General features: G+C 43.3%; 1 protein-coding gene across 2 annotated transcripts; it reads left to right on the forward strand.

The window, feature by feature from the left end:
* Positions 1-91: 91 nt before the first annotated feature.
* Positions 92-12,867, forward strand: tfap2e (transcription factor AP-2 epsilon). Of its 2 annotated transcripts, XM_076105956.1 has the most exons (8): positions 92-185; positions 1,259-1,381; positions 3,599-4,039; positions 6,103-6,157; positions 9,137-9,368; positions 11,345-11,463; positions 11,959-12,097; positions 12,606-12,867. In XM_076105956.1, the coding sequence occupies exons 2-8, from the start codon at positions 1,343-1,345 to the stop codon at positions 12,865-12,867; spliced, it is 1,287 nt and encodes a 428-aa protein (XP_075962071.1). In that variant the 5' UTR covers positions 92-185; positions 1,259-1,342. The 2 variants fall into 2 exon arrangements, with proteins under 2 accessions (XP_075962071.1, XP_075962072.1); XM_076105957.1 differs by lacking the exons at positions 92-185; positions 1,259-1,381 and adding an exon at positions 1,983-2,273.
* Positions 12,868-16,052: the final 3,185 nt, after the last annotated feature.

Below are 16,052 nucleotides of genomic sequence, written 5' to 3' on the forward strand. Positions count from 1 at the left end.
CTTATATTTCTTCCCCACAAACTAGTTGAACACTGAAGTTTATTTTTGACAGTTTATTTTAAGGGTTTACATCTTCAGTAAGAACAAAGGAGGATGACAGAAGCAGTCAAAGAGACCGATTGTTGTGTGGGACGAAAAAGCCAGTCGTCCTTTAACTCACAAGGCTTCAACTTGTCAGTCAAGATGTGAGTCGTAAAGGTCTTTCTATGCTGACCATTTGTGCACTTTCTTATTAATGCTGTCAATAGTGTTTTTTTTTTACATAGCTGAGACTTTGTCCTATCAGGTCATAGGCACAATCATTTAATATTCAAGCTGCGTAGCAATGCAGGAAATGCCTGTATGCAGTTGCATTATTTTTTTAGTTTTCTGGGATTTTATCATGTCACAACTTAAGATGTTTTGTTTTATACTGTAAGTCTCAAGTTATTAGAGTCCAAGTATCAAGTCTGCCGTTCTGGCCGGAGGTTTTTACCAAGTTTTGTATAAATGTAATCAATATAATACATGTTGAGGTCCATAAGATGTCTCAGCAGGCTTCTGTTAAGGTGGATAACTGGGCCTGTGGTTAAAAACACCAGTCCTCTTCTACATGAACCGCCACAAGATGGCGCAGTGAGACTTGTTTGGATCTAATGTGCCTTGAAGTTTTAGACACACTCTATCCTATCTACATGTCTGTATCGTTACATGTAAACTTAAGAGTGTTTTTTCTCTCTTGTTTGATGTTTTCTTCCTAATTCTGCTTTCTGGTTCAAATTCAGGAGAGTAACTTTGGTCATTTTATGCTTTGAAACTTTGGAGAAAGTAGATGATAAAGGCATTTTTTTTAAAACGTTAGTGTTCCAGTTATTAATACAGTGCTTTCGTTAAAGAGTAATAAGAAGTTTTAGAAAAGTGACTCATCTCAATAAAACATTTGATATTGCTTCATATTTATTCTACAGATATTTGGATAAATAGATTATTTTCTCAGTTTATAATGATTTAAACTGACATATATTTCAAAAGATATTTCAAAGGAAGAAAATCACGTTTTTGTTCATATCGGGAATACTTATTTTTGTCATTGTTAACCACTTCGTCCCCGATCCTACAGTCTACGCACAAAAAAGTTTTGTTACCCGCTTCGCGACTCCTGTCACCTCCCGCCCTCTTTCTCTTTGTGCCCGCCACCCGCCCCCCCTTTCCCCAACATCCATCCATACAAACTCCTGCATCATCTCTCAAACTAACTCACTCCTCTCCGCACCTTCAGCCCGTCTCCTCTCCATCCTCCGCGTCACATTAACCCCTCAGCTGCAGCGTGACAGCCACACTGAGAGCCACCGGCAACACCACCATGCTCTGGAAATCCCGAACTAAGACCGACCTTCTGCAGGTAAAAGAAACCGCGCAGAGGTTTTTTTTTTCTGTTTTCAGTGGTGCATTATTATCTCTCAGCAGTGTTAGGCCTGTTTATGTAGAAGTCCATAATCATTGCGCAAAAGGCTGCACGTTGTGGGCCTGTTGGCTTCTTTTTTAAGGGAAGCTGAATCCAGAAAATCCACTTGTCGTGTGAACGATTCAGTCCGGGTGAAATGTTAGGAGGAAAAACGCATTATTGAATATTATATTTCTGACTAGAGGGACCTGGAGACCCGTGCGTAAAAGCGAATGATTTAGACATTAAAAGTGAGAAAATATGATTTTATTGTTAAAATATGATTTTTGTTAAGCTTCTTCTTTAATAAACATATGAAAACTCTGATATTTGATAGTCCTTTATCGCTGCGTAAATTCCAAAATATATGACTCGCTGCCATTTCTAAAAACGAAAAAAACAAAACAATAAATGTAAAAGTACGTGTGTGTGTGTGTGTGTGTGTGTGTGTGTTTGAATCAACGGAGGCTAATTGAATGAAAATGTCTCTTTAAGAGAAGTGGACCCTGTCGACCCCTCCCCTCATTCTGCCGAGTGCGCGCAAAGCCTATAAGTAGTGCGCTCATGGAGAGTCTGGAGGACTCCGTGTGTGTTATGCGCGCGTGTGTGTGTGTGTGTGTATCTGACAGCAGCGTTTCATCCGTGCGTAAAGAGCTCCGTCAAACGCAGAGAGAGAAGGGAAAAGTAAATAACGCCTTTGAATTTAATGGACCGGTGAAAACAGCCTGGATTACATCTCGGAGCATTTGGTGGCATCTTTCAGTCGTTGGACGCTCGCGCATCCTGTTGAATATTACATTTGGGGTTAGCCAGAGTGGTCCAGATGTTAATCCACACATATTCGGCTATGGTGAGTTTGAAAGAGACATCGTTTTTTAAGTTGTTTTTTTTTTTTTACTGTTGATGTCTGTTCGTTACTAACTCAATTTTAGGAAAGAGTTTATTTTCTGTGCCAAGTGTCGGACTGAGCCTGAAAGATTGTACGCAAAATGTGTTTTCACTTAAAAACAGCTCAGTTCGTGTAAAAAATGTCCAGAAAAAAAGACGTTGCACTTTGTCAGCTTGCAGAGTATAACGGCCCATGGGATTTTTTTTTATTAAATAATATTTTGGCTGGTTAATTAAATACATTTCGGATAAATGTGTTTTGTTCTTTGCTCTCCAGAATCAAGTGTCCGTGCGTCCCAATGAGCCTCTCTGACACACAGTTTAGCGCCGCGGCGCCGCGCATCTGTCCGCGAAGATGGTCTTTGTCTGCACGGTGTCACAGCAAGTGAGACCGGCTGACAGTAAACTGTCATCTCGCCGCACAAACTGTGACGTGCGGAGACACAGCAGCGGCCCGTCCTTCTGGAGGAGTGTTATCAGGTTCAACAGCCTCTAACATTAACTGCGTTCGACTGAAAGGACGATCACACCATCCTGCGCGCGGTGATGGATGGCAGATATGTGTGCTTTTAAAGCTGGCTGCCTGGCACATAATGGACATTGTTCCACAACAGCGGCATTGATCTGGCTGACCCCAAAAAAAAAATCCAATTTGACCAGGATGTGTGTGAGCAGAAATGTAGGCTAGTGGACTACATCTGTTTGGCGCATGCTGGCATTTCGTTTTGCGCGATGGGGTGAAACTTGTAAAGTCAAGTATAAAATCACATTTGTTTTGCTGCGCCTCAGCGGCCGGAATTAAAGCCTCCTTTATATTCAGTTGTGGGGTCAGTGTGGTTTTGTTGCCACGATGACGGATTGTTTACAGATGTACCCCCCCCCCCCTTTCCCGGAGCAACGTGTTGTTGTGCATTACCTGTCCTTTGTGCAGCTTCTTGGTGGCCGTGACCTTTCTGACACTGTTCAGCAGCGATGCCAAGGGGGTCTTCTGCCAGTGCGCATCACTTCAAGCGCTGCTGCTGTTTCCAGCTATCTAATAAAAATGGAGATACATTTATTTACGGGTTACAGCTGTTTTGCTTTAATTTAAAATTGTCTTTATATATTTTTTTAAGTTTGCCTCAGTTAAAAAATAAGGAATAAAAACACATTTCCCGGAGCTGATCACTTTTGGAATGTGACATTTGGTATAATAGTCAGTGCCGTGTTGCACCTTTGGGAGAACAGTTTGATGAGGAGGACTTGGAGCTGCTGCTGTGAAGCAAACTTTGTTTTAATTTTCCACAGGACCGCGCAGACGGACTAAGCGGCTCTTCGCCGAGTGGGCGCCTCTCCCAGCTTTCCTCCCTGAACCAGGCCGCCTACTCCTCGGCTCCCCCGCTCTGTCACACTCCGGCCTCTGACTTCCAGCCTCCGTACTTTCCTCCCCCTTACTCCCAGTCCTCCCTGCAGTACTCCCAGAGCCAGGACTCGTATCCCCACCTGTCAGACCCCTACACTTCCATCAACTCCCTCCATCAGCATCAGCAAGTGGCATGGCACTCGCAGAGGTCGCGCTCCGACGACGGGGGACTCCTTTCACAGTCGCACCGGGCTCTGAGCCTCGACCCCCGGCGGGAGTATGCAGCTGTGCCCCGGCTGCTGCACGGTCTCGGAGAAGGCGCTGCCGCTCTCGGGGACGGTCCTCTCGGGATGCACATGGGACATCACGGCCTGGACGATCTTCAGGTGACTTTTTTTTATTTATTTACACGTTTTGGCTTTCCATCCTGTGGTTGCGTTGGCGTTGCGGACTGGGAAGACCGTGCGTAAAAGTTCCAAACCGGTGCGCACAGACATTAACTCTTTGTGAACGAAATCTACACTGGGCCTCATTGATATTTTATTTTTCTGTATTCCAATGCCGTTATTATTATTCTACATATACTTAGAATATACTGAAAAAGACCAATTTATCTTCCATTTCCTTCAAACGATAATTCATGAAAAACAGCTCACATTAATCAAATATATTTTTCAATAATTCAATAAACACCTTTAATTAACGGATACTATTAATCATTTTCATTCATTTTGGGATGTTTAACCTGTTATTTGACTTTTATTTTAAATTAAAACTCCTGCAGACCCTCAGCGTATTTTACATGAATTTAAAAAAAAATCACATGATCAGTGTTGGTGTCTGATATGAAAATAAACAGTTGTGCGTCGCAGACTAAACAACTCAACTCAACTGTAGGCTGCTGTTGGAGTGAAATAAAATATACATACAACAATATTAGCCGAAATGATTTATTTTCTCTTCAAAATGCGTTCATAGATGAATAAATAATACTATATTAGATAACTGTCCTCCATTTTGTCAAGTGTGAATTTTAGATGGCCTGTTGAGTATACGGTTTTTTTCTCGAACATGATTTGTCATTTTAAGAGTTTTTGAGACAGAGATGTGTTTCGAGTTAATCTGAAAATATACTCTGAAGTTGATCTTAATAGTTAGATATAAAGTAGGGAGAATGTTAATATGTATATAGCCTCATATGAAAAAAGTGTAATATTTATCAGAAATTTTAATTCCAGAAAAAAACGTTTTCTTGTCATATCTGTCCGTCTTATTATTAGTCAGGACATTCAGTATCACCCGATGTCTCGCACAAAGACAAAGTAATTCTGCAGCCTTTTGCCTTCTGCAGGTTTTTTTTTTTAGGGGGGGGGGGGGGGGAAGAATAGTTGCTATGGTTTATTGAGCAGTCAGCTTCCCTGCAGCAGGTGCAGCTGCAGACGCTGTTTGTTGCCTCCTCGCAGGGAAAAAAAGAAACACACCGAGACCAATTGATGTGCGCGGTCATTAATAGAAAAGAAACGTTTGAGAGGAGCGCCACGCAGGCAAGGAGTCAACCCGGGCATGTTGCTGTTAAACGCTCCCACTTGACAAGGACCTTTATTTGATTAATGGATTATATCCTTGGCGTTTGAATCCTCTTATAAATTCACCACAAAGGAGACATCCGAGAATCGCCCTGCAAGACAATTTCATCCTCAGTGAATGAAAAGATCAAACAATCTGCAAAGACTTTAATTTATTATTTCAATGTGTGCACCGACGTGGCTGTTTTTGATCATTATTCAATCATTTCTTATTCACATATCACCTTTTCCCTTTATATGCCTAAAGTCAAAGAAACATAACATGTTTTTTTAGCTTTACATGTTGGAAGTTATTACATTTCTAAGCAAACAAAAAATAGTATATGAACACAAACTGCTCTTTAGTTATTTGTAACAGTGATGGTGACAGTATTTATTTCATTTAGTGGTATTTTTTTGTAAATAAGTAGATTTGTTGCACTGAAAAATTAAGAGGCAACTTTTCTATAGTCTCCCCAAAATATTTTCAAACCAAACTTAGTGACTCATAACATAAAGTATACATTTATACAACAACAAAAATCCTTTTTGTTTTAAGCTGTGTGGAAATATGAATGAATTGTTTAAAAACATCCGCCATAACTTGCATGATTTACCATCTCTCCTGCTCTCCATCCACAAAGAAACAGAATCCAATAAGTAACAGATTTCATTATTTACTCGGGTATGGATAGTTGTTCATATGTGTGCTGCGAGGGAAAACCGATAACACTGGACCGTCCATCTTGCTTTGGCCTGAGAGAGAAAAAGCCATGTGTGTGTGTCTATAACTGTGTGTTTATATATAAGTGTGTGTGTGTGTGTGTGTGTTGGCTGTGAGGCCGGTGGATAAATGATAGTGACTGTCTGTCTGTCTGACACAGGGAATGGAGGAAGGATCAGCCCTGGGCATCCTCGACCACTCTGTCATTAAAAAAGGTAAGAGGTGGGAGAGAGCTCTGTGTGTGTGTGTGTGTGTGTGTGTGTGTGTGTGTGTGTGTGTGTGTGTGTGTGTGTGTGTGTGTGTGTGTGCGCGTGTGTGTGTGTGTGTGTGTGTGTGTGTGTGTGTGTGTGGGGCAGAGAGAAGCGAAAGATTGAGTGTGTGTGTGCACATTTGTGTCTAAGTGTGCACCTATATAATTGTGCTATACATGCTGAAGGGGGTTTTGTGTTTAGGGGCACTCCAACACCAGTCTCTCTCTCTCTCTCTCTCTCTCTCTCTCTCTCTCACTATCACACACACACACACACACACACTATAAATAATTCTGTTTTGCTATTTCATTTGAAGTCAAGAAGTCCTCTAATACTCAGCTGCAGACTTCACCCCAAAGGCACACATTCTTAATGAACTGTTCATGGTCATATGAGAGAGAGAGAGAGTGTGTGTGTGTGTGTGTGTGTGTGTGTGTGTGTGTGTGTGTGTGTGTGTGTGAGAGCGAGAGAGAGAGAGAAAAAGAGAGAGAGAGAGAAAAGAGAGAGGGATTAGAGTGAAGAGGAGAGGAGAAGTGGGGCAAAGAAGAAAAGGGAGGGGAACATGATAAAAGAGGAGTTGTGGGGGAATTTGCAGAGTGTGATCACTGTAATATTACCGACTCTGAGTTTCAGGAGACACAGGGGCACGATTAGAAAACTCAAGTTAGATTTGTCGCTGGCGGAGTGTGATACTGGGAAAACCTTGCTCAGTCCAAAAAAAAAAAAAAAACTGATATGATAGACAGGCCTGTTAGGGTGTGTAGTGCTGCAGCTAAAGAAAAAAAAAAAGATATATATAGAGAGAGAGATAGATGACACTCAGTGTGTTATATAAAACATAACATACATTGTGGATGCTTTGTATTTTAGAGAATTTCCTTTTAAATTTCAAATATATTTTGCCCTCCTAATTCTAAACATCCAAAGCCTCACTGGCCTCCATCTCTTCACGCCATAAAGTTTTCACAAAATCAAGGATTTCATTCCCCAAATCAAGTCCCCCGAAGAAGAGGAGGAGGCTCCCACTAGTGGGTTTCCAGCTCGATTCAAGCAGCTGCAAACCAGCCGTGATTTGATGAAGTGACAGCGATTCCACTTGTTTGCCAAACGCTTCGAATTGATCAATTACCACAGCGAGACTCTCCCCGGCAAGCACTTACAGCAGATAGCAGAGCAAACCTAAAGCCCTCATGAATAAGAAAATCCAACAGGGAGACGGGAACGACACAGAATATGGGAGAGAAAGAGGGGGAAGATGAAGAGTAGGAGGCACAAGAAAGAGTCAAAGATGATAAGAGAAAGAGAGAGAAGGAGGGAGGGAGGGGCAGAGAGATGGCAGAGGAGAAAGAGAGAGAGAGAGAGAGAGAGAGAGAGAGAGAGAGAGAGAGAGAGAGAGTAGGAGCTTTAGAGGAGGCTGCTCCGTGGCCTCGCCGGCTGGCTGATCGGCTGCTGGTGAATGAGAGGGTTTTAAGAGATTTTTTCTCTTTCAGTCGTAGAGAGGCCACCCGCCGCCCACAGAGTGCGAGGGGAGAGCCTGCGTCCCACTGTACAGTAGAACAGATGACATTTAAAGAGAGAGAGAGCGAGAGAGAGAGAGAGAGAGAAAACCATCAGGACTGAAGAGACCAATGAAAGAGAGAGAGGGGGGTGTAGGCACATGTTACATGTTCTTGTAAACACCTAAAGGACTCTCCCAAATTAAAAGAGACAACATTAAACGTAGCAATAAAAGTATAGAATTCATCTTTAAAAAAACATATATTCTTTCTTATTCTAACATGATAGGTTGTCCAGATTCATGCCCCCCACCCCCCCGCACACACATACACACACACACGGACACACCTAAACCAATGGAGGTGATTGGGATGTTGTTGTTTTTTGGTGCTGGCAGCACTGTAAAAAAAATCCCACTTCAAAATATGTAACAGCAATACATTTTTGTTTTCCAAATACAGTTTCCCAGTTAACTCTGGACAACAGTTAATATCAGCACTATTTCCTCAGCAGACAGCTGTTCCAACAAACACTATTTACAGAGAAGGTTTGTGGATTGTTTCCAAAGACACATTTAGTGTCATTTTTTTTAAAGATACTTGTCAATTTTGTGAGCAAAACAAATAAAATGCAGGGCAGAAATGTAAGACATCGGCATCTCAAGACCTGTGCACATAAACCAACTGTATCTCCATGGCCTCAAGCCCCCCCCCCCCCCCCCCCCCCCCCCCATAAACAATGAGGTGGAGCTCTACTTTCTCTTTGTCACCTTGTGAATAAACGTGGTCCTCATGGAAGTAGATCCGCAGACACACAAAGGAGGTGATTCCTTTCAATCCTCTCAATTCAGAGGATTTCTGCCCACACAACTGCAGATTTAGTGGATTTGGGATTTAAGATTAAGACTCCAAAGCTAATTTCATCGACACCAATTAGCTCCTTAAAAAGATGACAAAACAAAGATTGAAGAGCCAAACAGGCGTTGCTCTCAATGCCAACACTTAAATCAGTCACCTTGCAAATCAAGGAGACGCTTCTCCTAAAGGCCAGGCTACACTGCCCAAATCTTGAACTCCTAAAGTGGTTGGCTTTGATGCCCTCCTCCTCCTCTTTCTCCTCCTCCAAAACAAGAGGGAAGAACTCACAGTAAAAGTTTACCACGGTGCAGAAAAGTGAGTGCGAACGGAGCTCTTCAAGGTGCGAAACAGAGCTATTTGAGAATTAGAGCTGTCGACACGGGGGAGAACGTTACACTGAATAAATTCATCGGGATCATTCACACAACACCGTTGTCCCCGCAGAAGACATGTGTTTTTAGACTGATGATCTTTGTTCACCCTTGGTCTCTTGCATCTAGGTTTGTGTCAGACCTAAATAAGACAAATATCCACAAAGCATGTAAACTCTCCTGATCCTTCCTTTCTACCTCCCTCGTTTCTCCACCAGTTCCCATCCCGTCCAAGCTGAACGGGTCGTCCCTGTCCATCCTGTCCCTGGGTAAGGACGGCCTGGGGATGGGCTGCGTGTCCAACCCAGCCGAGGTGTTCTGTTCGGTCCCGGGTCGCCTCTCGCTGCTCAGCTCCACCTCCAAGTACAAGGTGACGGTCGGGGAGGTGCAACGACGCCTCTCCCCGCCTGAGTGCCTCAATGCCTCCCTGCTGGGCGGAGTCCTCCGCAGGTGAGAGGGAGATGGGGAAGGTAGAGGGTGTGGTGTCATTTTAGATTGTTTGGGGTTTTGTTTTTTTGGGGGGGGGGAATTAAAGGATTCCTTTAAGCCTACATGTAAAGACAACCATGTCTGACTTTTCTTAAATCTTTGATTTTATTTTGGAGTTTTACCTCATTAAACCTGTAAAAAAGTCAAAATGCAACAGTTTGACTGTGGAAAATCTGTCCTTGGTTGAGCTGTCACAGCTTGTAGACATATGCAACATAAGCAATGATCACCTACGCCAAACAGCTGTTGGACTTGCAAGCCCATTTCTATTATTTGGTGGAGCATCTCTCTTATTCCAGAGGCAAATTTGTGATTTGTGATTTTGGGGTACACAAAATAAATTGAATTGAATTGAATAACAGGCAGAACATATGTTGCATTTTATGTATTTACCATCTAGCAAGTCTTCAGTGGCTCTTTGGCCCCAGTGTCCACAAACGTAGAAGAAGAAATCCATCACAGAAGAGGAAAAAGAGCAGCCTCACAATCAATGTGTCGCCTAAAAAATACAGTTTGAGGAAGAAACACAACTGAGGCTTTTTCTAGTGTCACCAAACTAGCTCATCCACACGCATTAATGTCGTGACGCTGCTCTGAATGTTGTTGAAAGTCACTCTGGGAAATGTAGGCAATCAGTGACTGTGACAAAGCATCAATGTGAACCTCATAAGCAAGAGCCTGATGTGATTCAGATCCAAAGACTCGCTGACCTGCAGCTATCGTGATTCCAAACTTTCCCATTAAAATAAAAAACAAAACAAAGAGGATTTTTTTGGCCCTCTGCCGGCCTTTACATTGCATTTCACAACAACAACCTTAACAAATCCGCTGTCTTTAAATATGACACATTGCACCTTTCTATATAGGACACAGACTACTCCCTAATATTGAATTTGTGAGTCTAGATTGTAGTTGTTAGTTTAAAGAAAATGCTTTAAACACAAGACAGGGCCTCTTGGTGCAAACGACCAATACCAACCATGTACGCCATCTTCCTAAAGCTTTTCAGAACAAGAGCACTTTAACTAAACTATGGGGCCAGAGCTGAGTACCCAAAATGGGTCATGGGACAAAATCACAAGAGAGGCAATGTGGTTGAATGAAGCACAGCCTCGGGGCCAGAGATCAACTTTATGGTCGGGGGTTACAGGCTGAAATACTTTAAGAGGACATGATTAAAAGATCTAAAGGGTAGTAAACATGGAGGACCTCCTCATCAGAGAGGTACAGCGACCCCACTGATATTACATCACTGCCTGTCATTTTGACGGACTCGTGCTTGAGCATTTCTGTTTTACTTGATACGTATACTATAGATTAACCACCCAGTATGTAAAGTAAAAATGTGCTCCTCCTCAACCAACTACAATAGCGAAGAGATGCTCACATTAACACAATAAAATCCCTATAATCCATTAATATAATAATATAACACTCGCAAAAGCCATTTCCTACATAATAGGTGCTTTTATTTTTGATAGTTAAAGTAAATCTTTCTGTTGATGTTGTAAGGTTTTGAATGCAGGATATATTTTGACACAACTGATTTTACTTCAGTAAATTCTCAGAATACTTCTTTTGCCAGCTCTGCCTGTCATATAAATACTTACAACTATTTCTGTGCTAGTATTTATTCAAATGTCTTTAAATGTAAATATTTAAGAATAAATAAAAGGGGTGAGAACAGGCAAAGGAAAGTAAGGCAACAACTAAAAACAGAGAAAGAAATTCAAGACACTATCAGTGTTGACAGGGAACATACTGTAGGGAGATTTCAGCCTCACATTCACTTACATAAAGGCACGCATACACACACACACACACACATACTCAGCCATAGACACACAGAAACACACCGCTACAGAACTCATAAACACACACACACACAAGGACCATCTCCTAAAAACTGCTCTCTCTGTCTCCCTGCCCCCCCTCAGGGCGAAGTCAAAGAATGGTGGCCGCTGTCTGAGAGAGCGTCTGGAGAAGATTGGCCTCAACCTGCCCGCCGGGCGACGCAAGGCAGCCAACGTCACTCTCCTAACATCTCTAGTGGAGGGTAGGGAAAACGCACACACACACAGACACACACACACACACACGCATACATACAGTGACCTGCATACATCCTGACAGATAGAGACACATATTCACATGGAAATATCCTCGCATGAGCAGGCATGAATAAACAAGTCATAGCACGGGGGGCTGCATGCGTGGATGGTGTCATTTGAAAAAAGCTGCGGTTGCTTCAGCAAAAGCCAAAGAGCAGTGAACTGTTTGAGCGGTGAAAGTGAGAAAAAAGGCTGCAGAGCTCGTCTCCTGACCCGACCCGACCCCGAGCCGCTGCAGCGCTCTTTTAAATGTGTGCCGTTTAAAAGCATATATACGTGGATAATTATCTGACCTGAAATCTAAACTGAAGCAATGACCTTTTGCTGAACGAATACATAAGACCTTTCCCTTTTTGTACTAGTTAAGACTCAGATTTAACAGACACACTCTCCTCCTCCTCCTCCTCCTCCTCCTCCTCCTCCTCCTCCTCCTCCTGCAGGTGAGGCCGTCCATCTGGCGCGGGACTTTGGTTATGTGTGTGAGACAGAGTTTCCAGCCAGAGCCACAGCCGAGTATCTGTGCAGGCAGAGCGAGCCGGACCAGCTCCCAACACGGCGCAGCATGCTGCTCGCCACCAAGTGAGTGCTTCATCCCCCGCTGCACATTTTAAAGGAGCACCCCGCCGGATTTTTTGGGGAGTTACTTGTGTTGCAAGCATTACCAGCGTTCAAAAAAGAGGGTCAGAGAAAAGGTGCTGCTGTTAAGCTGCATTATGGGTAGTGTAGGATCCAGTGTTTTGGCGATTCTTAACCCCACTAGGGAGTAGAGGTCAGGAGATTTTGACCTTTCATGAAATACAAACGGAATCTGTTTTAGAAGAATGTAATAAAGGTTCACGTGAACAAACAGTAGCGGAAAATATATGTGTGCTATTTTTAGTTTTACAATATCATAAAAAAGGCCTAGTTGGACTCCTTTGAGCCCCCCAAACTCCAGTGGCTGTTCTGTTGAGGGTGTACAAATCTTACTTTGGCACATATATCTGGTCTTAATCACGGTAAAGACCCAAAGTATTCCATGTGAAGGTGTGTTCCATCTCAGAGTGCCACAATATAAAACCATCGTCTTGTCTTCTTTTCTTCTCAGGGAGATCTGCAAGGAGTTTGTGGACATGATGTCCCAGGACCGCTCTCCGCTGGGCGGCAGTCGACCCACCCCCTGCCTGGAGCCCGGCGTCCAGGGGAGCCTCACCCACTTCAGCATGCTCACCCACGGCTTCGGCACTCCCGCCATCTGCGCCGCGCTCTCCGCCTTCCAGAGCTACCTGATGGAGGCGATCAAAATGCTGGACAAGGGAGAGGGTGGAGGGAAGAGCCACCACGACAAGGAGATGAAGCACCGCAAATAGAGGGGAGGACTGACGAGCTCACGGATGGATGGATGGATGAGAGGCGTAGAGGAGGAGAGGAAGAGGTGGGGGGAGGGAAAAGTGACTGAGTGCTGCCCCTCTGCGTCTTCACCTTCGCCCTCAGGACAAAAACTGAGACTTTTACCTCCCGGAAAAACCTCTGCGGCCCCTCTCGTGGAGGAGGCGGGGGGCCGTGATGATATCTGTACTGTAATGTGTGTTCACAACCACCTCACTCAACATGACGCATGGACCTCTCTTCTCAGTAGCTGGTTTGTGTCATGATGGCGTCTACAAAACACCTCTTCAGGATGAGTTCCTACATGTGGCTGTATTTATTTACCCCCCCCTCCCCCCCCTTTTTTTGTTTTTTAATTATTTTGGTAAACATGTCACCTTTATCTGTGTTTTAGAAACCCCTGCCTCCACCAGTCACTCTCTCACACACACACACACGTACACATGTTTTTGGACTGAACTCATCTGGGAAGTGTCGTAAAGCCATATCCGAGACAACAACCTGCTCTTTGCTCCTCTTGAACTTTGGGAGACTATAAACTCCACCTGATTGGACAATCCCCAGCCTCCACATGTAGTTCTTCTTAGTGGGTGGTCATGGGAAATTGAGTTCTCGAACAGGGGGGTAAGGAGGAGTCAAAGGCAGCTAAAGGAGATTTGGTTTCTTTTATTTTGAAGTAAGTTGGTAACTTAAGGAAATAACACAAATCATTTTGTACTTTCTGTGTATGTTTATTATTAATGTTATTACTGTTGTTATTATTATTGTATTACGGCATAAATGTAATATATTATTAAAGAATTAACTGATCGGTTTAGTTTCATGGCTGTGTTTTTATCTTTTCATCTGGGATATTAGAACAATAAAAAGTAATGGCACCTTCAGGTACCTTTAAATTACAACTGCCCTCTTCAACTTACTTCCAAAGGTGACGATGTGCTTTCATTGTGCTCCCATTGTAAATGCTTCCTCTTTCCATTTGTCCCAATAATGATATTTTTTTATTGATCCCTGTAGGCCTGAGTCTATTGTGACTTCAACAGGAAGGTCACAGCGGGACTGCAACTAACACTTAATTTCATTATTGATTGATGTGTCGATTTTTTTTAGGTCAATTGCTTAGTCTATAAAATTACTTAAAATGGTGAAAAATGTTAAAGCTACCCAGAGCCCAACGTGATGTCTTCAATTTGCTTGTGTTATCTGACCAACAGTCCGAAACCAAAAGATATAAAAGTTATAATGATTTTAAAGAAGAAAAAAAAGATATTAAAAAAAAGTACATGTAAACATGGCATTTCATTTTCAGGGATGGAAATCTTTGTCAGTCCACTACGTTGGTCCAGACTAAAATATCTCTACATAACTATTACACGGATATTGTGAACTATGAGACATTCATGACATTCATGTTCCCCAGAGCATGAATCCTGCTGATCCTACCAGCCATCAGCCATGACAGACATTCAACAGACATTCATGCTCCCTGGATGATGTACCCTCATAACTTGGGTGATTTTTCCTCTAGCGCCACCATAAGCTTGACATTTGTGGTTCTGAGAGAAATATCTCCACAACTTTTGAATGGATTGCTTTGAAATTTGGTTACAGACATTCATGCCCCTCTCAGGATGAATTGTAATAGCTTTTAATCTAGTGCCATCATTAGGTCAAACTAATAATACTTTGGTTTATGACCAAAAACCTGCAAAATTCAGCTGTACTTTGTGTTTTGTGCTAATTAGCAAATTAGCATTAGTTAACCTGCTAATTGTCAGCATTTTAGCATTGTCATTGTGAGCATGTTAGCACGTTGACGTTAGCATTTAGCTCAACGCCTAGGTACAGCCTCACAGAGCCGCTAGCATGGCTGTAAACTCTTAAATCGTGTTGATAAATGACTTTAACTATTAATTCAATGCCAAACATGCTGATAAATGTCCTCTAAACCAACTTAACAACGAATCGACAAATTGTTTTAGTACCTGTGTAGCGCAGGGCTGTGGCATGCTAACACAAGAGCCTGAATTAGTGGGCATACATGCATCATGCTTCGGACAGTTTTTCTGTGTGCACCCCAAGGGGCCACTCAAACAAAAAAACGAAAAAAAAGTCAGGGCCCTTCTATTCGCGAAGGGCTCCAGCAGGGGCCCCGGTGAGACGGAGGCGTCGCAGCTGCAGCCCTGAACGCTGTACCTGGGAGAGCGGAGGCAACGGTGTGAACCCCAGCGCCCAACAACCCACACACACACACACACACACACACACACACACACACACCTTGGTTTCCCCCTCAACCCATCTGTTCCACATTTCTCCCACCGACCACCACTCGCCTCCCCTCCACAGTCCTTCACTTTATTTAACCAGGACGAGATACTCAACGCAATTACTGCTTTCCAGGGACTGCACACGTACACGTGTTGTCTGCTCGTTCACTCTTAAACATCACTCACTTCTACCTGCCTGTGTCTCCCTTTCTCTCCTCCCATCTCATTACCCTCCTGTGTCAACCCCCCCCCCCTCATCCCTTCATCTCCCACTCTGTAACCTAACTCCCCCTCCCCTCCCCATCCCCATCCTCCTCCCCCCCTTCCCCCTATCCTCTCCCTCTATCTGACACTCAGCGGGGCCGCTCTCCATCTCTCCCTGTGCCTCCAGGCAAAACATATGCTGCTCTTCCCGTCAGATTCCGGTGTGTTTGAGAGAGGAGGGATTGTTTAATGTTTATTAATCACCTGTCTGTGGTGGAGACGGTGATAGCGCCACACACACACGCACACATACTCGTGTACACATGGGCCGTCTCGCTCACACACACACACACACATACTGTGATGTTACCAACGCGGCCTGGTTGTTCCATTTACAGCTGTATATGAGTACGCTTGTTTACTGTAACACTCGCTGTATACAGTCAAAATCTATTTCAGCAGCTACTCTTTTTTAAAACAAATCATTAACATTGATGTTTGCCTCCCTATAGATGATCCTACAGGCCCATTCTTGATCTTTCAAAGTCAATAACAGAATCAAATACATTTAAAATACAGTGTTGAACTGCTGCACACTGTCTTTAGCGTCACGATGTTGTCGTTTCACATTGTGAATTTGATGCCTGACAAAATTCTTCAACTAAAAAGTTGCATTTTTTAATATTAGTGCC

The sequence above is a fragment of the Anarhichas minor genome, unplaced genomic scaffold (assembly GCF_050575085.1).
Source record: "Anarhichas minor isolate MPS153535 unplaced genomic scaffold, ASM5057508v1 ptg000033l, whole genome shotgun sequence".
Taxonomy (NCBI): Eukaryota; Metazoa; Chordata; class Actinopteri; order Perciformes; family Anarhichadidae; genus Anarhichas; species Anarhichas minor.

What these genes read in the sequence shown, in the direction of transcription:
- tfap2e (XM_076105956.1), top strand. Translation starts at nt 1,343, where the DNA reads ATGCTCTGGAAATCCCGAACTAAGACCGACCTTCTGCAG. An exon ending in ACGGCCTGGACGATCTTCAG is followed by an intron (nt 4,040 to 6,102) that starts GTGACTTTTTTT and finishes TGTCTGACACAG; the next exon opens with GGAATGGAGGAAGGATCAGC. An exon ending in CTGGGCGGAGTCCTCCGCAG is followed by an intron (nt 9,369 to 11,344) that starts GTGAGAGGGAGA and finishes GCCCCCCCTCAG; the next exon opens with GGCGAAGTCAAAGAATGGTG.